The sequence below is a fragment of the Rana temporaria genome, chromosome 13 (assembly GCF_905171775.1).
Source record: "Rana temporaria chromosome 13, aRanTem1.1, whole genome shotgun sequence".
In the NCBI taxonomy this organism is placed as follows: Eukaryota; Metazoa; Chordata; class Amphibia; order Anura; family Ranidae; genus Rana; species Rana temporaria.
Genome location: NC_053501.1, coordinates 120332811 through 120360365, shown reverse-complemented (window position 1 = coordinate 120360365; position 27555 = coordinate 120332811). Strand labels below are relative to the sequence as shown.

Here is a 27555-nt window from a genome sequence, read left to right as displayed (position 1 = left end):
GGTCTCTGCTCTCAGGAATATATAGACCTCCCACCATTGTATTCTCCGGGGTCTCTGCTCTCAGGAATATATAGACCTCCCACCATTGTATTCTCCGGGGTCTCTGCTCTCAGGAATATATAGACCTCCCACCATTGTATTCTCCGGGGTCTCTGTAGCGTTTGGGGTGTTTTAGGCGTTTCCTGTGCTCTGTCAGCGGCTCTCTGTCATTTCACTCTTTGGCCAGCAGAGGGCAGGCAGGGTCCGGGGTCTTGTGACCAGATCAGACTTCCAGCACCGCACCGCTCTGTCTTCTCAGCTGTCTCTGTGGTTTCCGGGTGACGCTCTGCCCCGCTGTGCTCCGTCTCGCTGGTTCCGGGAGCCGCTCTAGGCAGCGCTGTCAGTGCGGAGAGCCGTCTTCTCTATGGTGGGTCGCTCCGGCCGCTTGTTGTCAGTCTCTATGGTGTAAGGAGCTGGGAAGAGCCGGGATGGCGGAGGAAGCGGCCCGGCCCGAAGATGTGAGCGGCCTCACCGGGAGGGAGGAGACCGAGTGACCGCCCGAGGAGGTGAGGAGAGGGGAAGGCCCGGCGAACCACAACTCCCACTATTCTCTGTATATATGGACCACAACTCCCAGCCTGCCCTCTATGTAGAGTGACCACAACTCCCAGCCTGCTCTGTATGTAGAGGGACTACAACTCCCAGCCTGCTCTGTATGTAGAGGGACTCCAACTCCCAGCCTACCTGTATGTAGAGGGACTCCAACTCCCAGCCTGCCCTGTATGTCGAGTAACTCCCAGCCTGCCCTGTATGTAGAGTGACCACAACTCCCAGCCTGCTCTGTATGTAGAGGGACTACAACTCCCAGCCTACCTGTATGTAGAGGGACTACAACTCCCAGCCTGCCCTGTATGTAGAGTGACCACAACTCCCAGCCTGCCCTGTATGTCGAGTAACTCCCAGCCTGCCCTGTATGTCGAGTGACCACAACTCCCAGCCTGCTCTGTATGTAGAGGGACTACAACTCCCAGCCTACCTGTATGTAGAGGGACTACAACTCCCAGCCTGCCCTGTATGTAGAGGGACTCCAACTCCCAGCCTGCCCTGTATGTAGAGGGACTCCAACTCCCAGCCTGCCCTGTATGTCGAGGGACTCCAACTCCCAGCCTGCCCTGTATGTCGAGGGACTACAACCCCCAGCCTGCCCTGTATGTAGAGTGACCACAACTCCCAGCCTGCCCTGTATGTCGAGTGACCACAACTCCCAGCCTGCTCTGTATGTAGAGGGACTACAACTCCCAGCCTACCTGTATGTAGAGGGACTACAACTCCCAGCCTGCCCTGTATGTAGAGTGACCACAACTCCCAGCCTGCCCTGTATGTCGAGTAACTCCCAGCCTGCCCTGTATGTAGAGTGACCACAACTCCCAGCCTGCTCTGTATGTAGAGGGACTACAACTCCCAGCCTACCTGTATGTAGAGGGACTACAACTCCCAGCCTGCCCTGTATGTAGAGGGACTACAACTCCCAGCCTGCCCTGTATGTAGAGGGACTCCAACTCCCAGCCTGCCCTGTATGTCGAGGGACTCCAACTCCCAGCCTGCCCTGTATGTCGAGGGACTACAACTCCCAGCCTGCCCTGTATGTAGAGTGACCACAACTCCCAGCCTGCCCTGTATGTCGAGTGACCACAACTCCCAGCCTGCTCTGTATGTAGAGGGACTACAACTCCCAGCCTGCTCTGTATGTAGAGGGACTACAACTCCCAGCCTACCTGTATGTAGAGTGACCACAACTCCCAGCCTGCCCTCTATGTAGCATGACTAACTCCCAGCCTGCCCTGTATGTAGAGTGACCACAACTCCCAGCCTGCTCTGTATGTAGAGGGACTACAACTCCCAGCCTACCTGTATGTAGAGGGACTACAACTCCCAGCCTGCCCTGTATGTAGAGGGACTCCAACTCCCAGCCTGCCCTGTATGTAGAGGGACTCCAACTCCCAGCCTGCCCTGTATGTCGAGGGACTCCAACTCCCAGCCTGCCCTGTATGTCGAGGGACTACAACTCCCAGCCTGCCCTGTATGTAGAGTGACCACAACTCCCAGCCTGCCCTGTATGTCGAGTGACCACAACTCCCAGCCTGCTCTGTATGTAGAGGGACTACAACTCCCAGCCTACCTGTATGTAGAGGGACTACAACTCCCAGCCTGCCCTGTATGTAGAGTGACCACAACTCCCAGCCTGCCCTGTATGTCGAGTAACTCCCAGCCTGCCCTGTATGTCGAGTAACTCCCAGCCTGCCCTGTATGTAGAGGGACTACAACTCCCAGCCTGCCCTGTATGTAGAGTGACCACAACTCCCAGCCTGCCCTGTATGTAGAGGGACTCCAACTCCCAGCCTGCCCTGTATGTCGAGGGACTCCAACTCCCAGCCTGCCCTGTATGTCGAGGGACTACAACTCCCAGCCTGCCCTGTATGTAGAGGGACTGGGAGGCCGGGCCCAGGAGCTGACACTCTAGGGTAGGACGTCAGCGGCCCCTCCCCCCATCTCCTGGATACGGAGGACGATACGACTCCGAGGTCTCGGGTGTCGGCTGAAAGTTTCCGTGTAACTCAACACCGGCCGGCTTTGTTCTCCACACAGCGAGAGACAAACATCCTCCCCGCCCCCCCCCCCCCATCCCGTCCTCCCCGCCCCCCCCCCATCCCCCCCTACTCCCCGCCCCCCCCCCATCCCGTCCTCCCCGCCCCCCCATCCCGTCCTCCCCACCCCCCCTATATCCCCGCCCCCCCCATCCCCGTCCCTCGTCATCCCGAGCATGGACGGGGCGCCACATCAGTGCAGGTATTTCCCTGGGGGGGGGGGTCTTCTGCAGAGTGTAGGGAAGGGGGTACTGAGGGTGGCAGGCTACAGATCCCACCTCTGCTGTGGTTTGCCCCGCCCCCTGCTACCCCTCTGCTGTGGTTTGCCCCGCCCCCTGCTACCCCCCTGCCGTGGTTTGCCCCCGCCTCCTGCTGCGCTCCCCTGCCGTGGTTTGCCCCCGCCTCCTGCTGCCCCCCCTGCTGTGGTTTGCCCCCGCCTCCTGCTGCCCCCCCCCTGCCGTGGTTTGCCCCCCGCCTCCTGCTGCCCCCACCTGCCGTGGTTTGCCCCCGCCTCCTGCTGCGCTCCCCTGCCGTGGTTTGCCCCCGCCTCCTGCTGCCTCCCCTGCCGTGGTTTGCCCCCGCCTCCTGCTGCCTCCCCTGCCGTGGTTTGCCCCCCGCCTCCTGCTGCGCTCCCCTGCCGTGGTTTGCCCCCGCCTCCTGCTGCGCTCCCCTGCCGTGGTTTGCCCCCGCCTCCTGCTGCGCTCCCCTGCCGTGGTTTGCCCCCGCCTCCTGCTGCCTCCCCTGCCGTGGTTTGCCCCCGCCTCCTGCTGCCCCCCCTGCCGTGGTTTGCCCCCGCCTCCTGCTGCCCCCCCTGCCGTGGTTTGCCCCCGCCTCCTGCTGCGCCCCCCTGCCGTGGTTTGCCCCCGCCTCCTGCTGCGCCCCCCTGCCGTGGTTTGCCCCCGCCTCCTGCTGCGCTCCCCTGCCGTGGTTTGCCCCCGCCTCCTGCTGCCTCCCCTGCCGTGGTTTGCCCCCCGCCTCCTGCTGCGCTCCCCTGCCGTGGTTTGCCCCTGCCTCCTGCTGCCCCCCCCTGCCGTGGTTTGCCCCCGCCTCCTGCTGCCCCCCCTGCTGTGGTTTGCCCCCGCCTCCTGCTGCCCCCCCCCTGCCGTGGTTTGCCCCCCGCCTCCTGCTGCCCCCACCTGCCGTGGTTTGCCCCCGCCTCCTGCTGCGCTCCCCTGCCGTGGTTTGCCCCCGCCTCCTGCTGCCTCCCCTGCCGTGGTTTGCCCCCCGCCTCCTGCTGCGCTCCCCTGCCGTGGTTTGCCCCCGCCTCCTGCTGCGCTCCCCTGCCGTGGTTTGCCCCCGCCTCCTGCTGCGCTCCCCTGCCGTGGTTTGCCCCCGCCTCCTGCTGCGCTCCCCTGCCGTGGTTTGCCCCCGCCTCCTGCTGCCCCCCCTGCCGTGGTTTGCCCCCGCCTCCTGCTGCCCCCCCTGCCGTGGTTTGCCCCCGCCTCCTGCTGCGCCCCCCTGCCGTGGTTTGCCCCCGCCTCCTGCTGCGCCCCCCTGCCGTGGTTTGCCCCCGCCTCCTGCTGCCTCCCCTGCCGTGGTTTGCCCCCCGCCTCCTGCTGCCCCCCCCTGCCGTGGTTTGCCCCCGCCTCCTGCTGCCCCCCCTGCCGTGGTTTGCCCCCGCCTTCTGCTGCCCCCCCCCTGCCGTGGTTTGCCCCCGCCTTCTGCTGCCCCCCCCCTGCCGTGGTTTGCCCCCCGCCTCCTGCTGCCCCCCCCCTGCCGTGGTTTGCCCCCCGCCTCCTGCTGCCCCCCCCTGCCGTGGTTTGCCCCCGCCTCCTGCTGCCTCCCCTGCCGTGGTTTGCCCCCGCCTTCTGCTGCCCCCCCCTGCCGTGGTTTGCCCCGCCGCCCCCCTGTGGTGGTGTGTGATCGGATCAAATGATCGGCATGTGACGGCGTCTCGTGTCACTATAGAGTGTATGAAATGTCAGGTTTCTCCCCGAGGGGGAGGGGGAATCACATGACCCTCATCACACTGAAAGATGGAAATATCTCTCAATTTCTTCTGTAACATTCATTATCTCCCAATCAGAGAACCCCCCCCTCCCCCCCCCCCCGCGCTGTACTTCTCTAACATTGTTTATAAACATTGATCAGACAGGAGATAGAGAGATACAAAGTAACATTGTTTATAAACATTGATCAGACAGGAGAGAGAGATACAAAGTAACATTGTTTATAAACATTGATCAGACTGGAGATAGAGAGATACAAAGTAACATTGTTTATAAACATTGATCAGACAGGAGAGAGAGATACAAAGTAACATTGTTTATAAACATTGATCAGACGGGAGATAGAGAGATACAAAGTAACATTGTTTATAAACATTGATCAGACGGGAGATAGAGAGATACAAAGTAACATTGTTTATAAACATTGATCAGACGGGAGATAGAGAGATACAAAGTAACATTGTTTATAAACATTGATCAGACGGGAGAGAGAGATACAAAGTAACATTGTTTATAAACATTGATCAGACGGGAGATGGAGAGATACAAAGTAACATTGTTTATAAACATTGATCAGACGGGAGATAGAGATACAAAGTAACATTGTTTATAAACATTGATCAGACGGGAGAGAGAGAGATACAAAGTAACATTGTTTATAAACATTGATCAGACGGGAGAGAGAGAGATACAAAGTAACATTGTTTATAAACATTGATCAGACGGGAGAGAGAGAGATACAAAGTAACATTGTTTATAAACATTGATCAGACGGGAGAGAGAGAGATACAAAGTAACATTGTTTATAAACATTGATCAGACGGGAGATAGAGAGATACAAAGTAACATTGTTTATAAACATTGATCAGACGGGAGATACAAAGGAACATTGTTTATAAACATTGATCAGAGAGGAGAGAGAGAGATACAAAGTAACATTGTTTATAAACATTGATCAGACAGGAGATAGAGAGATACAAAGTAACATTGTTTATAAACATTGATCAGACGGGAGATAGAGAGATACAAAGTAACATTGTTTATAAACATTGATCAGACAAGAGATACAAAGGAACATTGTTTATAAACATTGATCAGAGAGGAGAGAGAGAGATACAAAGTAACATTGTTTATAAACATTGATCAGACAGGAGAGATACAAAGTAACATTGTTTATAAACATTGATCAGACGGGAGATAGAGATACAAAGTAACATTGTTTATAAACATTGATCAGACGAGAGATAGAGAGATACAAAGTAACATTGTTTATAAACATTGATCAGACAGGAGATAGAGAGATACAAAGTAACATTGTTTATAAACATTGATCAGACGGGAGAGAGAGAGATACAAAGTAACATTGTTTATAAACATTGATCAGACGGGAGATAGAGATAAAGAATCTCTTGTCTATACAATGTTACTTTGTATCTCTCTATCTCCTGTCTGATGAATGTTTGTAAACACTGTTACTTTGTACCTCGCCTGTCTGGATATATTTATAAACAATGTATCGGGTGTTGTGTTTTTTGACAGAAGCAACTCCTGGCTGTCATTATGACAGCTGGCAACTGCTGCCAAGTGAGAAGGGGAGTGCCAGTGGGGTAATTGAAGTTTTATTGGGGGGGGGCGTCGCACACTGAAGCCCCTCCCCCGTTATTGATGTGACTTCCCTCCCACTAACCGATGGTCCTTTTCTCTCCCCAGACCCAGCGTTGTGGAAGGATCGTACGATGGGTGACGCCATGGTGGAACCAGCTGCCTCTAAGCTCTCTGGTCAGGTGGCCCTGCAGGGGAACGGCGGCGGGAGCAGCCCCCTCTCCGCCATCGCGGAGGGCGTGGCGGACGTGTCTCTGGTCATAGACCCGGACGTGGCGCAGAAGGCGTGTCAGGACGTCCTGGAGAAGGTGAAGCTGATGCACAGCTCCACCGAGAACCTGGACAGCATAGGGGACGGCGACCACGTCACCAACGGGGGGGACCCCAAGGCGGAAGAGGCCGGGGCCCCCGCCAGAATCCGCGAGGAGGACGAGGTGGACATCAACTGCGTGAAGAACGCCCGGCGGAAGCAGAAGAACTCGGGCAAGCAATCGTGGCTCCTGCGGCTCTTCGAGTGCAAGCTCTTCGACATCTCCATGGGGATCTCCTACCTCTACAACTCCAAGGAGCCCGGGGTCCAAGCCTACATCGGCAACCGGCTCTTCTACTTCAAGAACGAGGAGGTGGACTTCTTCCTGCCGCAGCTCCTCAACATGTACATCCACATGGACGAGGACGTGGGCGACGCCATCAAGCCCTACGTGGTCCACCGCTGCCGCCACAGCATCAACTTCTCCCTGCAGTGCGCCTGGCTCCTGGGGGCCTACTCCTCGGACATGCACATCTCCACCCAGCGCCACTCCCGGGGCACCAAGCTGCGCAAGCTCATCCTCTCCGACGAGCTGAAGCCGGCCCACAAGAAGCGCGAGCTGCCCGCGCTCAGCCTGACGCCGCCGGACACCGGCCTGTCCCCGTCCAAGAGGACGCACCAGAGGTCCAAGTCCGACGCCACCGCCAGCATCAGCCTCAGCAGCAACCTGAAGAGGACGGCGAGCAATCCCAAAGTGGAGAACGACGATGAGGTAAAGGGGGGGCTGGGGGCGTTTGATGGCTGCGTGCGTGCGTGCGTGTGAGTCGCTTACTCGTTTAGTTGTCATGCTGAAGGAGGCCTTGCTTAATGCCGGCGCCTCCCGGCCCTTTAAGGGGTTTCTGATCCTGGAGGGGGGGCGGGGTTTACGATCATGTGACCACCACGATTGGCTGTCAGTGGTCACGTGATTGGGAAGCTCCCGATCGCAAGTCGCAATAGGGAACTTTGCTTGAGTGTGCTGGGCACGTGTGCGCGAGTGCACGTTTGGTACGCTTCAGCGTCAAGGCCCGCCTGCGGAGAAGCCGCATATTTGCGTACTGTCACAGGGGTCACGTGATTAAAAAGCTCCCGGTCACAATAGGGAGCTTTGCTTGGAGTATGCTGGGCACGTGCGCGCACGCTTGGTACGATTCAGCGTCAAGGCCCACCTGCGGAGAAGCCGCATATTTGCGTACTGTCACAGGGGTCACGTGATTAAAAAGCTCCCGATCACAAGTCGCAATATGGAACTTTCTGTTAGGCACCCGGAACTGTGTTGGGCACATGCACGCACGCACGTTCTCGGCAAGGGTTTGGTACGCCTCAGTTGTCAAGGCCGCATATTTGCGTACTGTCGCGTGATTGGGAAGCTCCCGATCACAAGTCACAATAGGGAACTTTCCATTAGGCACCAGTAACTGTGCTGGGAGGATGCTGGGGTAGTGCACGTGCGTGCACGCTCTCAGCACAGGTTTGGTACGCCTCAGCGTCAAGGCCCGCCTGCGGAGAGGCCCGCCTGTCCTGAGAACCTTCCATGTCCATGCTATAGGAATAAAGTTCCTTGGCTCCCCCCCCCCCCCCCCCAAGAACCTTCCATCACCATGCTGTGGGAATAAAGACCCCCCCCCTCTTGCCCCTTCGTTCCAAGGACCGTCCATGCTGTAAGATAGAACGGTCCGTGTTTTGCCCCCCCCCCCCCAGGATCAGTCCTTGTCCCCGCCCTCCTGTTGGGATCCCCGGCTTTTGCTCTCTGACTCTCCGATAACAATGCGCCATTCAGGGACGGGCGGTGTGGGACTTTCTTCCCGGATTCCTCCGGTGCCAGGGGCCCCCCTCTCCTCCTGCGGCCCGGACACTCGGGGAGGAGGAAGTTCTCCCTCTCTTTGCGGTAAAGTGGAAGTTCCGGCTATGGGGGTTCATTGTGGATGAAGAGGGGGAGTCCCGTGCCGTCCTGTCCTACCAAACCTGCTCTTCAGCAAGATAAGGAGGGGGAGGTGTTCTGTAGACCTGTTCTGAGGTGACAACACTTCTCTGTGGATAAAGTACAGGGAGGGAGCGTTGTCACCCGAGGACCGGAAGATGGGGGGGGGGGGTTAACAGTGCCGTCCTGGGGTGACAACACTTCTCTGTGGATACAGTACAGGGAGGGAGAGTTGTCACCCCAGGACAGGAAGATGGGGGGGTAATAGTCCCGTCCTGGGGTGACAACACTTCTCCATGGATACAGTACAGGGAGGGAGCGTTGTCACCCGAGGGCCGGAAGATGGGCGGGGGTGGATGTAATAGTCCTGTCCTGGGGTGACAACACTTCTCCATGGATCCAGTACAGGGAGGGAGCGTTGTCACCCTAGGACAGGAAGATGGGGGGGTAATAGTCCCGTCCTGGGGTGACAACACTTCTCCATGGATACAGTACAGGGAGGGAGCGTTGTCACCCCAGGACAGGAAGATGGGGGGGTAATAGTCCCGTCCTGGGGTGACAACACTTCTCCATGGATACAGTACAGGGAGGGAGCGTTGTCACCCTAGGACAGGAAGATGGGGGGGTAATAGTCCCGTCCTCGGTTAGACTTTGAGTCGGGTCCTGCGGGGTGATAAGACAGAGAGGTGCATGCTGGGAGGAGCGGGTCATTGTCTGCAGTGACCTTTACACAGAGATTGTGTGCGCGGCTCCAGGCTGAGTCAGCGACATGCAAGTGTCACGCCGTGTACGGGAGACATCGAAGGGACCACTTCCTCGTCTGTCAACCCACCCCCCCCCCCAAACCCAGTCCCCCCCCCTTTCTTTTTTTAACCATTTGAGTTCCAGCACCATATTAAGGGTCATAGGCTTGTAGAATCCCATAGAGCCGCATAGAACTGCATAGAACCCCCATGGGACCCCCATAGAGCTCAACGGAACCCCGTATTTTTTTTTAAGGCAACTGTCAGTCTTCAGGTGGAGGAAGGGCAAGATGATCTAGTCCCATACATGCAATGTATACCTCTCACATACAGCGCTCAATGGGGGTTCTGTGGGAGGAGCTCTGTGGCATTCCGTGGGGCTCTGTGGCATTCTGTGGGGCTCTATGGGGGTTTCTATGGGGCTCTGTGGCGTTCCGTGGGGCTCTGTGGCGTTCCGTGGGGCTCTGTGGCGTTCTGTGGGGCTCTGTGGCGTTCTATGAAGTTCTGTGGGGCTCTATGGGGGTTTCTATGGGGCTCTGTGGCGTTCCGTGGGGCTCTGTGGCTTTCTATGGGGTTCTAAGGGGCTCTGTGGGTTTCTGTGGGTTTTTATGGGGTTTTGTGGAGCTCTGTGTTGTTCTGTGGAGCTCTGTGGGTTTCTATGGGGCTCTGTGGGTTTCTATGGGGCTCTGTGGCATTCTGTGGGTTTCTATGGGGCTCTGTGGGTTTCTATGGGGCTCTGTGGGGTTCCGTGGGGCTCTGTGGCGTTCCGTGGAGTTTTGTGGGGCTCTGTGGCATTCTGTGGGTTTCTATGGGGCTCTGTGGGTTTCTATGGGGCTCTGTGGCGTTCCGTGGAGTTTTGTGGGGCTCTGTGGGTTTCTATGGGGCTCTGTGGGGTTCCGTGGAGTTTTGTGGGTTTCTATGGGGCTCTGTGGGTTTCTATGGGGCTCTGTGGCATTCTGTGGGTTTCTATGGGGCTCTGTGGCATTCTGTGGGTTTCTATGGGGCTCTGTGGGTTTCTATGGGGCTCTGTGGGTTTCTATGGGGCTCTGTGGGTTTCTATGGGGCTCTGTGGGTTTCTATGGGGCTCTGTGGGTTTCTATGGGGCTCTGTGGCATTCTGTGGGTTTCTATGGGGCTCTGTGGGTTTCTGTTGGGCTCTGTGGGTTTCTGTTGGGCTCTGTGGGTTTCTGTTGGGCTCTGTGGGTTTCTATGGGTTCCGTGGCGCTGTGTGGGGCTCTGTGGCGCTGTGTGGGGCTCTATGGGGTTCTGTGGCGCTGTGTGGGGCTCTGTAGCGTTCCGTGGGGCTCTATGGGGTTTTGTGGCGTTCTGTGGGTTTCTATGGGGCTCTGTGGGTTTCTGTGGCGTTCGGTGGGGCTCTGTGGGGTTCCGTGGAGTTTTGTGGGGCTCTGTGGTCACTTCCAGGGGTTGAAAGAAACGGTGCCGGGTCCGGAGTTCTCCTGTAACCTGGTGACATACATGACACCCCGTAAGATGGGGGGGCGGTGGTCTACTCATCTGCGGGTTCTCCATCATTTACTCTGCGGCCAGCCCATCACCACCAGTCTCCGCCTTCCCCTGGCGTTGCCCCGCCTCTTAGAGTGTAAGCTCCTCCTAGTGCCATTCATGTTGTCATATGTACCCCTTTGTTGTTTGCTGTGCTGCGCTGCGCTATATGTTGGCGCTATATAAAGAACAATAACTGTAGTCAGAGTATGAATGGTACATGTAGGTGGAATGCTGAGCTTTAGATAAAATATATGTGATGAATACGTTATTACGTGCCCACCAGTCACTAATCAAGAAGGGGGGGGGGTGAGTGATGCAGGGGTAGGAGTGGCCATCCGTCAAAGGGTGTCTGCTGTTCTTCAGGGGCGGGTCTGTGGCATTGGGTGGGAGTGGTCTGTTGCCCTTGTGCCATTGGTATAGTTTTGGGTTTAGTAACCTCCTGGGGGGGTTGTAATTTCTTGGGGTGGAGCATGGTGGTGTTATGGGAGTGGCCATCTGTCGGTAAGCAGGGGGTGTCTGATTTTCTGGGGGTGTGGCAAGCTGTTGGGGTGGGAGTGGCTATCAGTGATCAGGGGGATGTCTGTCACCCCTGTGCCCCTGGTATAGGGTTGGGTTGTATAACCTTTGAGGGTGGGAGTGGTCAATAATTGGGTGATATCTGCTGTACTGGGGGTGTGGTATGTGTTGGGGTGGGAGTGACCATTGGTCAGTAATCAGGGGGAAGTCTGCTGTTCGCGGGCATGGTGTTGGGGTGGGAATGGCCATCAGTATTCAGGGGGGAGTTTCTTGCCCCCGTGCTCCTGTTCTAGGGTTGGGTTGTGTAACCTTTTGAGGGTGGGAGTGGCCATCAGTAATCAGGGGAGTGTCTTGTCCCTGTTCTAGGGTTGGGATGTGAAGCCTCTGGAGGGGGGCCTGGTGTTAGTAGTCAGGGGGGAGTGTCTCCTCCCCGTGCTCCTGTTCTAGGGTTGGGTAACCTTTGAGGGTGGGAGTGGCCAGGGAGTGTCTCGTCCCCATGCTCCTGTTCTAGGGTTGGGTAACCTTTGAGGGTGGGAGTGGCCATCAGTAATCAGGGGAGTGTCTCGTCCCCATGCTCCTGTTCTAGGGTTGGGTAACCTTTGAGGGTGGGAGTGGCCATCAGTAATCAGGGGAGTGTCTCGTCCCCATGCTCATGTTCTAGGGTTGGGTTGTGTAGCCTCTAGGGGGCGGGCCTGGTGTCAGTAATCAGGGGAGTGTCTCGTCCCCATGCTCCTGTTCTAGGGTTGGGTTGTGTAGCCTCTAGGGGGCGGGCCTGGTGTCAGTAATCAGGGGAGTGTCTCGTCCCCATGCTCCTGTTCTAGGGTTGGGTTGTGTAGCCTCTAGGGGGCGGGCCTGGTGTCAGTAATCAGGGGAGTGTCTCGTCCCCATGCTCCTGTTCTAGGGTTGGGTAACCTTTGAGGGTGGGAGTGTCCATCAGTAATCAGGGGAGTGTCTCGTCCCCATGCTCCTGTTCTAGGGTTGGGTAACCTTTGAGGGTGGGAGTGGCCATCAGTAATCAGGGGAGTGTCTCGTCCCCGTGCTCCTGTTCTAGGGTTGGGTAGCCTCTGGGGGGCGGGGCCTGGTGTCAGGGGGAGTGTCTCTGTTATGGGGTCAGGTTGTTTGTCGTTGTGTCAGTCTGTCTGTGTTCATCGATGATCTCCTTCCCTCCAACAGACGCAGGAACAACGCACAGCCACCCACACCTTCCTACAACCCGCCTCTTGTAATGTGGGCGGGGCTGATGATGTCATTGTCGCACCAGTAGCTAAATCTGTACCTTTTTCTCCCTCTCCTTCCTCTGCTTCCCGCCCATCACCCTCCCTCCCTCCTCCTCTCTCCTCCTCCTCTCTCCTCCTCCTCCTCCTCCTCCTCCTCCTCCTCCTCCTCCTCCTCCTCCTCCTCCTTCCCAGGACCTCTCATCCAGTTCGGAAAGTCTCGATAGGTCGTTCACCTCAGTAAGTGGACACACGTTTTACTTAGTTGGCTGGTGGGGCTCTTCCTGGCTTTTGTCTCTACCAATAGCAGCATTTCCTCTACGGAGATTCCTGGGGCCGGTCCGCCCACAATGGAGGTTCCGGTTATAAGTGGACCCCTCAAAGCTTTCCTCACCACCCAACGCCTAGATCTCTGGAAGTCTCCAGCAGTGACATGTCCTTACCAGTGTTCTCAGCTCCGCCTACCTGCTACTACCACCACCTGGCCGCCCTCCCGCCGCCTACCTGCTACTGCCACCACCTAGCTACCCACCTGCTACTACCACCACCTGGCCGCCCACCTGCTGCTGCCACCACCTGGCTGCCCACCTGCTGCTGCCACCACCTGGCTGCCCACCTGCTGCTGCCACCACCTGGCTGCCCACCTGCTACTGCCACCACCTGGCTGCCCTCCTGCCGCCTACCCGCTACTACCACCGCCTGGCCACCCTCCCGCCGCCTACCTGCTACTGCCACCACCTAGCTACCCACCTGCTACTACCACCACCTGGCCGCCCTCCTGCCGCCCACCTGCTGCTGCCACCACCTGGCTGCCCACCTGCTGCTGCCACCACCTGGCTGCCCACCTGCTGCTGCCACCACCTGGCTGCCCACCTGCTGCTGCCACCACCTGGCCGCCCTCTTAGCACCTGGCTTTCGCCTGGCCGCCCACCTGCTACTGCCACCACCTGGCCGTCCTCCCAACACCAGGCCCTCCGCCTGCTTGCTACCTGGCTGCCCTCCCACCGCCCGCCGTCCACCTGGCCGCCCTCCCACCACCTGACTGCCGCCTGTCCACCCACCTGCTGCTGCCACCACCTGGCTGCCTTCCCAGCACCTGGCTTCTGCCTTGCCGCCCTCCCAGCACCTGGCCACCCTCCCAGCACCTGGCTGCTGCCTGGCCACCCACCTGCTACTGTGCCACCACCTGGCCGTCCTCCCAGGACCTGACTGCCGCCTGGCCGCCCACCTGCTACTGCCACCACCTGGCCGTCCTCCCAACACCAGGCCCTCTGCCTACTCGCTACCTGGCTGCCCTCCCACCGCTCCCGGCCGCCCACCTGGTACTGTCACCACCTGGCCGCCCTCCCAGCACCTGGCTGCCGCCTGGCCGCCCTCCCAGCACCTGGCTGCCGCCTGGCCGCCCTCCCAGCACCTGGCTGCCGCCTGGCCACCCACCTGCTACTGCCACCACCTAGCCGACCATCCTCTCAACACCAGGCCCTCTGCCTACTCGCTACCTGGCTGCCCGGCCACCCACCTGGTACTGTCACCACCTGGCCGTCCTCCCAGCACCTGATGGCCGCCTGGCCCCCCACCTGCTAATGCCACCATCTGGCTGTCCTTCCAACACCAGGCCCGCCGCACGCTTGCTACTGCCGACACCTGGCTGCCCTCCCGCCCCCTGGCCACCGCCTAGCCACCCTCCCGACAAGGCTTCCCCATGGCCATTTCACCCTTATAGAGAGAATCTGACAAAGGAGATGTCACTGCCGCAGTCCACAGAAGATCCGGTGAGGTTGTGTTCACTTAGAGCCGAAATTCCAGTTTGGGGCGGATTCGCCTTTTTCAAGTGTAACTCCACCTTCTCCTCCCCCGCCCACTGATCTGATGTAAATCCATTCACTTTGTGAATATCACCTTTCTTCTTCCTGTGCAGGTTCTTGAAGTATCTGTCGTCCTAACTGCTTAAAGTGGGACTGTATTCCTCCAATAGAATTCCCTGCGCCGGATACTTCCAGAGCCTGTACACCCAAACCCGCGAGAAGTCCAAAAAAAGTCGTTTACAGAGCGGACTGTTGTACCGACTGTCCAATGTGTTCCAGGTGGAGTTACAGTTTAGGAGGGAGGCAACAAAAAAATGGCCCCTCCCAAAATATGCCCCCCCCCTTCCTTGCATGTCTGCATAATGGCACCACCGCAGTGGGCGCATCGTACAACTGCCACCCCGTGGAACATTCACAAATATGGATGTTAAAGGTTCAGGAACTAAAACTTTGTGTAGGAAGGAAGATAGAAAGCTGGGGGGGGGGGGGGGGGGTTTTTCCCAATGAAATGCTCTAATCCATCCACACTTCGTACAAAACTGGAGAAAGGTGTAGCCAGAGGGGGGCGCCAGGACATAATACAACCACACAGTATAGCCAGAGGGGGGCGCCAGGATATAAAACTACACAGTATAGCCAGAGGGGGGCGCTAGGACATAATACAACCACACAGTATATCCAGAGGGGGGCGCCAGGACTTGATACAACCACACAGTATAGCCAGAGGGGGGCGCCAGGACATAATACAGCCACACAGTATAGCCAGAGGGGGGCGCCAGGACATAATACAACCACACAGTATAGCCAGAGGGGGGCGCCAGGATATAAAACTACACAGTATAGCCAGAGGGGGGCGCCAGGACTTGATACAACCACACAGTATATCCAGAGGGGGGCGCCAGGACTTGATACAACCACACAGTATAGCCAGAGGGGGGCGCCAGGACATAATACAGCCACACAGTATAGCCAGAGGGGGGCGCCAGGACATAATACAACCACACAGTATATCCAGAGGGGGGCGCCAGGACTTGATACAACCACACAGTGTATCCAGAGGGGGGCGCCAGGACATAATACAACCACACAGTGTATCCAGAGGGGGGCGCCAGGACATAATACAACCACACAGTATATCCAGAGGGGGGCGCCAGGACATAATACAACCACCCAGTGTATCCAGAGGGGGGCGCCAGGACATAATACAGCCACACAGTATATCCAGAGGGGGGCGCCAGGACATAATACAACCACACAGTGTATCCAGAGGGGGGCGCCAGGACATAATACAACCACACAGTATAGCCAGAGGGGGGCGCCAGGACATAATACAGCCACACAGTATATCCAGAGGGGGGCGTCAGGACATAATACAGCCACACAGTATATCCAGAGGGGGGCGCCAGGACATAATACAACCACACAGTGTATCCAGAGGGGGGCGCCAGGACATAATACAGCCACACAGTATAGCCAGAGGGGGGCGCCAGGACATAATACAGCCACACAGTGTATCCAGAGGGGGGCGCCAGGACATAATACAGCCACACAGGGCTGGTGGGAAGGAATCTCTATATGGCAGAGGGTCTTTACCCCGATATTTGTGAATGTTGCCCCGTCATTGTCCTACTCACTGGATCTGACCGTTCCTTCCACTAATTATGTTTTATCTTTTATGGCACTGGGCACCAGAGCATTCTGGGAGCCGTAGTCAAGTGGCTCAGTGTTGGAGGAGGGGGGGGCTCACCGTTAAAATGCCGAACAAAAACAAACTTTCGATCGGATTCAGTGAGTAGGTCGCACGTAGAGTCCCAAGCCGCGGCTTTCATTGTTATCGCTTTTTGTCTGGTGTCACAATGGCTGCCCTCTGGCCAATAGCTGTAAGTTGTGTGTCTTGTGCTCCCCCCCCCCAGCATCTTTTGCCCGCCCACTGCGCATGCCAAGACCGCATGACACCACCTTGGCCGTGGGAAGGCAAATCAATCTGTTTTATAGTTTTCTAATTGAGAAAGTAAAAAATAATAATCGTATCATGGAGTCCATCGCTATAGAGTGGATCCATCTTCTCCACTTTGGCCTTAGTAAAAAGTTACAGAGGAACGAGTATAATTTGTTCCAGGAGAACGCTCGTAATCCAAAGCACTCTCATATCAAAGCGAGTTTCCCCATAGGAGTCAATGGAAACAAAAATAATTTGTTCCGCATTGACTTCTATGGCATGCAATACCGCATGTGGCCAGGGTTGGGGCACTGGAGAGCCTCGGAAACACACGGAAAGGGCCGAGGACATCTCGGCTGGGCTCGGGAACGGAGATTTATTTTTTTCAAGGTTTTCTGAGCATTTCTGAACGTCCCCGCTTGGCTACGGCCCCCCCAAACACACACACCTCAGGCCAAACGCGGTACTGCACTCCGCTTTGGCTTGAATCCTGCTCATTTTGCGAGACAACACTCGCAAACCAAGTCGGGATTTTTTTTAAATGCATCACTCGTATTGCGAAACGCTCGTTAACTGCGTTGCTTGCAATCCGAGGGTCCGCTGTAGTTCCCTCAACCAAAGTACGGCTTGACCATGCTGAGAAAATGGTCGGGGTGCCGCTGTCTGGTCCCGTTTTGGGGAGATACGCCATGACTTCCTGTCCCGGCGATCCAAAGTGTGAGGGAATCCTCTCCTTCCGCATTGGTAGATATTTTTTTTTTTCCTGCTACAGAATTGTAGACTTCCTGTCACCAGGGCAAGAGTGGGAGGCGACCTAAAAAGATGAAAACATGGCCTTACCCAGTGATGGAGAACCTTGGCACCCCAGATGTTTTGGAACTACATTTCCCATGATGATAACATTTGGGGCGCCAAGGTTCCTCATCACTGGCCCCCAACCCTTCACCATTATATCCGTTTTATTTCTCCACATCATGAAGTTCATGTGATCTCCAAGTAATAGTCAGCGCATCCCGTTATGAGAATTTCCATCCTCTGGGTGCGTCCCCCTTGGCTCCGTATAATCCTCCCTAATAACCCGCGAGCTCCAAACCCGGCCATGTCCTGCAAAGATGGCGGCCTCTCCGAAGGAAATGCTGCTTCTCCTTTTTGAATCCAATGGTTCTAATGATGAAGACTTGGTCTCCGATGATCCTCCAGATGTAATTCCTCTCCTTCCGCTCTCTGTGTGTCCCGTCATTGATGTGTCTCGTCTTCTGTGTGTGTCCGCCCAGCTGGTGGCCATTTCTCGTCTGGCATTTGTCCCTTTTTTTTGGGGTTCTTCATTTCCTTATTTGTAGGTGGGACCCAAATTACCATTAAAAAATTATTCTACTTTTATCAATGGCCACCAGCCAAGACTGAGAGGCCGCCGTGTCCAAGCCTACCATTATCATTGCTCACTTTTTGTTCCTTTTTAAGGTTTAGTTCCAGAAACTCTTCTTGGAAGAGATGCAACTGTAAATCGAACGGTCCCTCTTCCTGCTCTGTTCTCAATGATCACCATTTCATTTTTTTCCCCTCAGCCAATCAAAATAGAAGGGTTTCAGAAGATGGAACGATCTAAACCTGGTCACACCCATTACAATCTGTTTGTGCAATTCTTCGACAAGCTTTTCAGATCCACCAAAGGTGTGTGGTGGAGAGCCAATCCTAGCGGGTTCTTGTAGCCCATCTGTGTGGTGGAGACCCAATCCTAGCGTGTTCTTGTAGCCCGTCTGTATGGTGGAGAGCCAATCCTAGCAGGTTCTTGTAGCCCATCTGTGTGGTGGAGAGCCAATCCTAGCAGGTTCTTGTAGCCCGTCTGTATGGTGGAGAGCCAATCCTAGCAGGTTCTTGTACATCTGTGTAGTGAACCCAATCCTAGCAGGTTCTTGTAGCCCATCTGTATGGTGGAGACCCAATCTTAGCAGGTTCTTGTAGCCCATCTGTGTGGTGGAGAGCCAATCCTAGCAGGTTCTTGTAGCCTGTCTGTATGGTGGATATCCAATCCTAGCAGGTTCTTGTACATCTGTGTGGTGGAGAACCCAATCCTAGCAGGTTTTTGTAGCACATCTGTATGGTGGAGAACCCAATCCTAGCAGGTTGTTGTAGCCCATCTGTATGGTGGAGAACCCAATCCTAGCAGGTTCTTGTAGCCCGTCTGTATGGTGAACCCAATCCTAGCAGGTTCTTGTAGCCCATCTGTGTGGTGAACCCAATCCTAGCAGGTTCTTGTAGCCCATCGGTATGGTGGAGAGCCAATCCTAGCAGGTTCTTGTACATCTGTGTGGTGGAGACCCAATCCTAGCAGGTTCTTGTACCCCATCTGTATGGTGGAGACCCAATCCTAGCAGGTTCTTGTAGCCCATCTGTATGGTGGAGACCCAATCCTAGCAGGTTCTTGTAGCCCATCTGTATGGTGGAGACCCAATCCTAGCAGGTTCTTGTAGCACATCTGTGTGGTGGAGACCCAATCCTAGCAGGTTCTTGTAGCCCGTCTGTATGGTGGAGACCCAATCTTAGCAGATTCTTGTAGCCCATCTGTGTGGTGGAGAGCCAATCCTAGCAGGTTCTTGTAGCCCATCTGTGTGGTGGAGAGCCAATCCTAGCGGGTTCTTGTAGCACATCTGTGTGGTGGAGAACCCAATTCTAAGAGGTTCTTGTAGCACATAGCTATTGGTGGATCGGAAATAAATTGTACCAACAGAATGCATGGTGAATGATGGCCAGTTTTAGATGCTTCCTAGGCAGTCCATGGCCTGAGGTGCTTATCCATAGGGAGCAAATCAAGTGAAAAATAGGTGGAATCAAGTTATCGTAGTTCATCCTCCTTGTCTGTAGGGGGCACTATTGTCAATGCTGTTAAATTTTTCTTCACTAATGAAATCATTGGGAGGGAAAAAATGTATCCCACTTAATTTTTGTGAAGGTTCTCCTTGATCCATGTCATGGTGTATCTTGTAGTTGGTCACATTCAACTGGGCTTCCTCTGTAAAGAAGGGTGCATAGGTTTTATTCAATTTACGTGGCTGAAGGTGTGAATTATTGTCTAACCGTCGTCCTCCTTCCCCGTCGTCGTCCTCCTTCCCCGTCGTCCTCCTCCTTCCCCGTCGTCCTCCTTCCCCGTCGTCCTCCTTCCCCGTCGTCCTCCTCCTTCCCCCGTCGTCCTCCTCCTTCCCCCGTCGTCCTCCTCCTTCCCCCGTCGTCCTCCTCCTTCCCCCGTCGTCCTCCTCCTTCCCCCGTCGTCCTCCTCCTTCCCCCGTCGTCCTCCTCCTTCCCCCCGTCGTCCTCCTCCTTCCCCCGTCGTCCTCCTCCTTCCCCCGTCGTCCTCCTCCTTCCCCCGTCCTCCTCCTTCTTCCCCGTCCTCCTCCTTCTTCCCCGTCGTCCTCCTCCTTCCCCCGTCGTCCTCCTCCTTCCCCCGTCGTCCTCCTCCTTCCCCCGTCGTCCTCCTCCTTCCCCCGTCGTCCTCCTCCTTCCCCCGTCGTCCTCCTCCTTCCCCCGTCGTCCTCCTCCTTCCCCCGTCGTCGTCCTTCCCCCGTCGTCGTCCTTCCCCGTATGTCTTTTTATCTTCTCTACTCCAGCAATCTAACAATAATTTGCACCTTCTGTCATGTGATTAGAAGGGTTGAAGCCCGTGCAGAGACCCTAATACCAAGGACGGGATAAGGTAACAATGACGGGGGGGGGGTTCCAGAACTTCCACACCTCCTGTCCTCCTCTTGTACAATCACCGTCTGCTTTGACAGATTCCATGGTGATTGGATAAAGGTGGCGGTGCTACCCATGTGGATATAAATGTTGGGGTACGCTTTGGACACTCAGTAGAGCTGAAGAAGTGGCTTTGAGAAGTAACGTAACATCTTCACCATTACAAAACAAGTCTAGTTGATTGTGACCAATTGCCGGCAATGAATGGTGATGAGAATCCGGGTGTAATCGGTGTTGGTGTTCTTCAGGTTTGACCCCTAAAATCATTGAGGCCTCCAGCCGAAACCTGGATAGATTTGGGCCCGGTTAGATCTTGGGGGTCTGTATTATTGCCTGCGTCCCTATTGGGGAGACCTCACTTCCTGAATAGTCACCATGACAGGAAACAAAGGTGCCCCCTCCCTCACCCCAATGGGGACACCATAGTATAACCCAGACAGGACGACTAACCCTCCCCAGCTCTGTCCAAGTTTCACTGTAAATGTGTGATTGATAATGGGGTGTCGATCGGTAGTTGGTGGTGGGTGATTTGTTGGATTGGTGTGTCCTGAGTGCAGGGTGGTGTGTCTCTCATGGTGGATTGTGGGTAGGTGTTGGTGTATCTCGGTAAATGTCCCTATATATGGGGGATGAGATCGCTCAATGCAGATCAATTACGGGGAAAGGGGGTCATCAGCTGTCCATCAGTATAAAAAGGGTTCTTTACAGTAAGAGCTTTAGCAAGGGGGTTCTTTTTATAGTAAGAGCGATAGGAAGGGGTTCCATACAGTAAGGTATCGGAAGAGGACTTTTACAGTAAAAGTGAGGAGTTTTTTTGCAGGGAGGAGTTTTTTTTGGCAGTGAGGCGGGAGGGAGGAGCTCTTTGCAGTGAGGCGGGATGGAGGAGCTCTTTGCAGTGAGGGAGGAGCTCTTTGCAGTGAGGCGGGAGGGAAGGAGGAGCTCTTTGCAGTGAGGAGGGAGGAGCTCTTTGCAGTGAGGAGGGAGGAGCTCTTTGCAGTGAGGAGGGAGGAGCTCTTTGCAGTGAGGAGGGAGGAGCTCTTTGCAGTGAGGCGGGATGGAGGAGCTCTTTGCAGAGAGGCGGGAGGGAGGGAGGAGCTCTTTGCAGTGAGGCGGGAGGGAGGAGCTCTTTTCAGTGAGGCGGGAGGGAAGGAGGAGCTCTTTTCAGTGAGGCGGGAGGAAAGGAGGAGCTCTTTGCAGTGAGGCGGGAGGAAAGGAGGAGCTCTTTGCAGTGAGGCGGGAAGGAGGAGCTCTTTGCAGTGAGGCGGGAAGGAGGAGCTCTTTGCAGTGAGGCGAGAGGGAGGAGCTCTTTGCAGTGAGGCGGGAGGGAAGGAGGAGCTCTTTGCAGTGAGGCGGGAGGGAAGGAGGAGCTCTTTGCAGTGAGGCGGGAGGAAAGGAGGAGCTCTTTGCAGTGAGGCGGGAGGAAAGGAGGAGCTCTTTGCAGTGAGGCGGGAGGGAGGAGTTGGTGACCCATAAGTGTTGGTATGGGAGAGAAGAAACCAGGCCAAACAGACAGTTCATATTACAGACCGAGGGTTTGGGTTGGGGGGTGTTGTAGATGGAAAGGGTCCTGCCACGAGTTGGGGGCTTTTATAAAATGTTTTGCCTTTGCCCCCTCGGCAGCCTGTCAGACTGGCCCCGGAGCGGGAGTTCATCAAGTCTCTCATGTCTATCGGGAAGAGGCTTGCCACCCTGCCCACCAAGGAGCAGAAGACCCACCGGCTCATCTCCGAACTCTCCCTGCTTAACCACAAACTGCCAGCCCGCGTCTGGCTACCCACCGCCGGCTTCGACCACCACGTGGTGAGGATCCCTCACACACAGGCCGTCGTTCTGAACTCCAAGGACAAGGTAAGGGGGACATTAATGTGCATGATGCATCACGGTGTGGGAGGGGCAGAGACGCAAACTACTGCAGGAAATCTCTCCATTGTGGGAGGGGCAGAGACGCAAACTCCTGTATGCTTTGTTAGATTTTTCCAAATTGGGCCTAGGAGGTCCCGGAACCGATCACCATTTAGAAGTTCTCTTTTGTAGGCTCCATATTTGATCTACGTGGAGGTTCTCGAGTGCGAGAACTTCGAGACATCTATGGTCCCAACTCGCATTCCCGAGAACCGCATCCGCAGCACGCGCTCAGTGGAGAACCTCCCGGAGTGCGGCATCACCCACGAGCAGAGAGCCAGCAGCTTCACGACGGTGCCCAATTATGACAACGACGAGGAGGCCTGGTCGGTGGATGACATTGGCGAGCTGCAGGTAGAGGTGAGCGTCTTCCTGTATTTTTTATTTTTTTTTGTCATGTTTCTGATTGGCCCGCAGCGGGTTCTCATTCCCCCGGGATGTTCTCTCTCTCTCTTTCTCTCTTGTCCTCCAGCTACCAGAACTTCACACCAACAGCTGCGATAACATCTCCCAGTTCTCCGTAGACAGTATCACCAGCCAGGAGAGCAAGGAGCCCGTGTTTATCGCTGCCGGTGACATCCGGTGAGTCCACCAAGCTTGTACGGTTGAAGGCCAATGTTTGATGTTTCCAGTCCAGCAAGCTTGTACGTTTGGAGGCCAATGTTCGATGTCTCCAGTCCACCAAGCTTGTATAATTGGAGGCCAATGTTGGATGTCTCCAGTCCACCAAGCTTGTACAGTTGGAGGCTAATGTTGGATGTCTCCAGTCCACCAAGCTTGTACGGTTGGATGTCTCCAGTCCACCAAGCTTGTACGGTTGGATGTCTCCAGTCCACCAAGCTTGTACGGTTGGATGTCTCCAGTCCACCAAGCTTGTACGGTTGGAGGCCCAATGTTGGATGTCTCCAGTCCACCAAGCTTGTACGGTTGGATGTCTCCAGTCCACCAAGCTTGTACGGTTGGAGGCCCAATGTTGGATGTCTCCAGTCCACCAAGCTTGTACGGTTGGATGTCTCCAGTCCACCAAGCTTGTACGGTTGGATGTCTCCAGTCCACCAAGCTTGTACGGTTGGAGGCCAATGTTGGATGTCTCCAGTCCACCAAGCTTGTACGGTTGGAGGCCAGTGTTCGATGTCTCCAGTCCACCAAGCTTATACGGTTGGAGGCCAATGTTTGATGTCTCCAGTCCACCAAGCTTGTACGGTTGGAGGCCAATGTTTGATGTCTCCAGTCCACCAAGCTTGTACGGTTGGAGGCCAATGTTTGATGTCTCCAGTCCACCAAGCTTGTACGGTTGGAGGCCAATGTTTGATGTCTCCAGTCCACCAAGCTTGTACGGTTGGAGGCCAATGTTCGATGTCTCCAGTCCACCAAGCTTGTACGGTTGGAGGCCAGTGTTCGATGTCTCCAGTCCACCAAGCTTGTACGGTTGGAGGCCAGTGTTCGATGTCTCCAGTCCACCAAGCTTGTACGGTTGGAGGCCAGTGTTGGATGTCTCCAGTCCACCAAGCTTGTATGGTTGGAGGCCAATGTTTGATGTCTCCAGTCCACCAAGCTTGTACGGTTGGAGGCCAGTGTTCGATGTCTCCAGTCCACCAAGCTTGTACGGTTGGAGGCAAGTGTTCGATGTCTCCAGTCCACCAAGCTTGTACGGTTGGAGGCCAATGTTCGATGTCTCCAGTCCACCAAGCTTGTATGGTTGGAGGCCAATGTTCGATGTCTCCAGTCCACCAAGCTTGTATGGTTGGAGGTCAATGTTCGATGTCTCCAGTCCACAAAGCCAATGTTGGATGTCTCCAGTCCACCAAGCTTGTATGGTTGGAGGCCAATGTTCTTACACCAACCTTTGCGCTTCCACCTATCGAATACTTCTGAACCCTTTTACACAAATAGAAAAAAAATGTTTGGGGTCACCTTGAAATGAGTGGTATGAAAACTCTGTCTCTCCTACAGGCGGCGCCTATCAGAGCAGCTGGCGCACACGCCCACCACTTTCCGCCGGGACCCCGAGGACCCTTCTGCTGTAGCACTGAAGGAGCCCTGGGAGGAGAAAGTCAGGTGAGTGTTGTGGGCGGGGCCAGTTTTCCTTGTATGAGCAGCAGATTGTCGTGTAGATATCTAATATGACTTACTGTATTCCAGGAGGATCCGAGAGGGTTCCCCCTATGGGCACTTCCCCAACTGGAGACTGCTCTCCGTCATCGTGAAATGCGGTGATGACCTCAGACAGGAGCTGCTGGCCTATCAGGTCCTCAAACAGCTGCAGGTAAGGGAGCGGGGGTAATTGGAGGGCGGGGAATAATTGCTCCCTCTTCTGGAGAGATGTGGTAATGGAGGGCGGGGAATGATTGCTCCCTCTTCTGGAGAGATGTGGTAATGGAGGGCGGGGAATGATTGCTCCCTCTTCTGGAGAGATGTGGTAATGGAGGGCGGGGAATGATTGCTCCCTCTTCTGGAGAGATGTGGTAATGGAGGGCGGGGAATGATTGCTCCCTCTTCTGGAGAGATGTGGTAATGGAGGGCGGGGAATGATTGCTCCCTCTTCTGGAGAGATGTGGTAATGGACGGGAATGATTGCTCCCTCTTCTGGAGAGATGTGGTAATGGAGGACAGGCAATGATTGCTCCCTCTTCTGGAGAGATGTGGTAATGGAGGACGGGGAATGATTGCACCCTCTGCTGGAGAGATGTGGTAATGGAGGATGGGGAATGATTGCTCCCTCTGCTGGAGAGATGTGGTAATGGAGGGCGGGGGAATGATTGCTCCCTCTTCTGGAGAGATGTGGTAATGGAGGGCGGGGGAATGATTGCTCCCTCTTCTGGAGAGATGTGGTAATGGAGGACAGGGAATGATTGCTCCCTCTTCTGGAGAGATGTGGTAATGGAGGACGGGGAATGATTGCTCCCTCTGCTGGAGAGATGTGGTAATGGAGGGCGGGGAATGATTGCTCCCTCTTCTGGAGAGATGTGGTAATGGAGGACGGGGAATGATTGCTCCCTCTTCTGGAGAGATGTGGTAATGGAGGGCGGGGAATGATTGCTCCCTCTTCTGGAGAGATGTGGTAATGGAGGACAGGGAATGATTGCTCCCTCTTCTGGAGAGATGTGGTAATGGACAGGGAATGATTGCACCCTCTTCTGGAGAGATGTGGTAATGGAGGGCGGGGAATGATTGCTCCCTCTTCTGGAGAGATGTGGTAATGGAGGGCGGGGAATGATTGCTCCCTCTTCTGGAGAGATGTGGTAATGGAGGATGGGAAATGATTGCTCCCTCTGCTGGAGAGATGTGGTAATGGAGGGCGGGGAATGATTGCTCCCTCTTCTGGAGAGATGTGGTAATGGAGGGCGGGGGAATGATTGCTCCCTCTTCTGGAGAGATGTGGTAATGGAGGACAGGGAATGATTGCTCCCTCTTCTGGAGAGATGTGGTAATGGAGGATAGGGAATGATTGCTCCCTCTTCTGGAGAGATGTGGTAATGGAGGGCGGGGAATGATTGCTCCCTCTTCTGGAGAGATGTGGTAATGGAGGGCGGGGAATGATTGCTCCCTCTGCTGGAGAGATGTGGTAATGGACGGGAATGATTGCTCCCTCTGCTGGAGATATGTGGTAATGGAGGGCGGGGAATGATTGCTCCCTCTTCTGGAGAGATGTGGTAATGGAGGGCGGGGAATGATTGCTCCCTCTTCTGGAGAGATGTGGTAATGGAGGACAGGCAATGATTGCTCCCTCTTCTGGAGAGATGTGGTAATGGAGGACGGGGAATGATTGCACCCTCTGCTGGAGAGATGTGGTAATGGAGGATGGGGAATGATTGCTCCCTCTGCTGGAGAGATGTGGTAATGGAGGGCGGGGGAATGATTGCTCCCTCTTCTGGAGAGATGTGGTAATGGAGGGCGGGGAATGATTGCTCCCTCTTCTGGAGAGATGTGGTAATGGAGGATAGGGAATGATTGCTCCCTCTGCTGGAGAGATGTGGGGAATGATTGCTCCCTCTGCTGGAGAGATGTGGTAATGGAGGGCGGGGAATGATTGCTCCCTCTTCTGGAGAGATGTGGTAATGGAGGACGGGGAATGATTGCTCCCTCTTCTGGAGAGATGTGGTAATGGAGGGCGGGGAATGATTGCTCCCTCTTCTGGAGAGATGTGGTAATGGAGGACAGGGGAATGATTGCTCCCTCTTCTGGAGAGATGTGATAATGGACGGGAATGATTGCTCCCTCTTCTGGAGAGATGTGGTAATGGAGGGCGGGGAATGATTGCTCCCTCTTCTGGAGAGATGTGGTAATGGAGGGCGGGGAATGATTGCTCCCTCTTCTGGAGAGATGTGGTAATGGAGGGCGGGGAATGATTGCTCCCTCTGCTGGAGAGATGTGGTAATGGAGGGCAGGGAATGATTGACGTGTACTAATCTCCATCTCGTTCTCTTTCCACCCCAGTCCATATGGGAGACGGAACGCGTTCCGCTGTGGATCCGGCCATACAAGATCTTGGTGATCTCGGCGGACAGCGGTATGATAGAGCCGGTGGTCAATGCCGTGTCCATCCATCAGGTGAAGAAGCAGTCCCAGCTGTCTCTTCTGGATTATTTCCTCCAGGAACACGGCAGCTACACCACCGAAGCTTTCCTGACCGCTCAACGCAACTTTGTACAGAGCTGCGCCGGCTACTGCCTGGTCTGCTACCTTCTCCAAGTCAAAGACAGGTGAGAGATCAGAGGTGACCCGTCTGGGAGAGGGGGGGGGGGGGGGCTTTGTGCCCAGGCCAGTGGGATTCATGACCCATCTGGGAGGGGGGGCTTTGTGCCCAGGACAGGCCGGTGGGATTGATGACCCATCGGGGAGGGGGGGGGGGTTTGTGCCCAGGACAGGCCGGTGGGATTGGTGACCCATCTGGGAGGGGGGGGGGGCTTTGTGCCCAGGACAGGCCGGTGGGATTGATGACCCATCGGGGGGGGGGGGGGGTTTGTGCCCAGGACAGGCCGGTGGGATTGATGACCCATCTGGGAGGGGGGCTTTGTGCCCAGGACAGGCCGGTGGGATTGATGACCCATCTGGGAGGGGGGCTTTGTGCCCAGGACAGGCCGGTGGGATTGATGACCCACCTGGGAGAGGGGGGGGGGGCTTTGTGCCCGGGACAGGCCGGTGGGATTGATGACCCATCTGGGAGGGGGGGAGGGTTTGTACCCAGGACAGGCCGGTGGGATTGGTGACCCATCTGGGAGAGGGGGGGCTTTGTGCCCAGGCCGGTGGGATTGGTGACCCGTCTGGGAGAAGGGGGGGGCTTTGTGCCCAGGCCGGTGGGATTGGTGACCCGTCTGGGAGAAGGGGGGGCTTTGTGCCCAGGACAGGCCGGTGGGATTGAAGGAGGGGTAGTTACAGGCCTGGGGGGGGGGGGGGGGGGGGGGACTATAATATGGTGCTAAAAGGTTGGATGTTGGGCCAGTTCATAAAGGATGGTATTTGCTGAATGGGCGGGGCTCTGTTCTTGGCCCTGCCCACCTCCTAATATGCTCTTGGGATATGAGGAGGGCGGGGTCTGCGATGGGCTGTGCGCTCTTCAGAAATCGCTGACTCCGCCTCCCTATATTGCGAGCCGCACATAGGCGCCAAAGGCTATTGTTCTCGGTTGACATAGTGACACGCGTGAGATCCATAACGACCAACGTGCTTTCTTTCCCTCCCAGGCACAACGGGAACATCTTACTGGACGCCGATGGTCACATCATTCACATCGATTTCGGCTTCATCCTCTCCAGCTCCCCCAGGAATCTGGGCTTCGAGACCTCGGCCTTCAAATTGACGTCGGAGTTTGTGGAT

General features: G+C 55.7%; 1 protein-coding gene across 2 annotated transcripts; it reads left to right on the top strand.

The window, feature by feature from the left end:
* Window positions 1-67: 67 nt before the first annotated feature.
* PI4KB (phosphatidylinositol 4-kinase beta) lies at window positions 68-27555 on the top strand (the record flags this gene model as incomplete). 2 transcript variants are annotated; one of them, XM_040332795.1, is given in 10 exon segments in its annotated part: window positions 68-545; window positions 6284-7197; window positions 12559-12603; window positions 21457-21684; window positions 21871-22098; window positions 22211-22320; window positions 23692-23796; window positions 23881-24004; window positions 26176-26441; window positions 27423-27555. In XM_040332795.1, coding segments are annotated over 9 exon segments (2127 nt in total), but the record flags the coding sequence as incomplete, so codon positions are not given.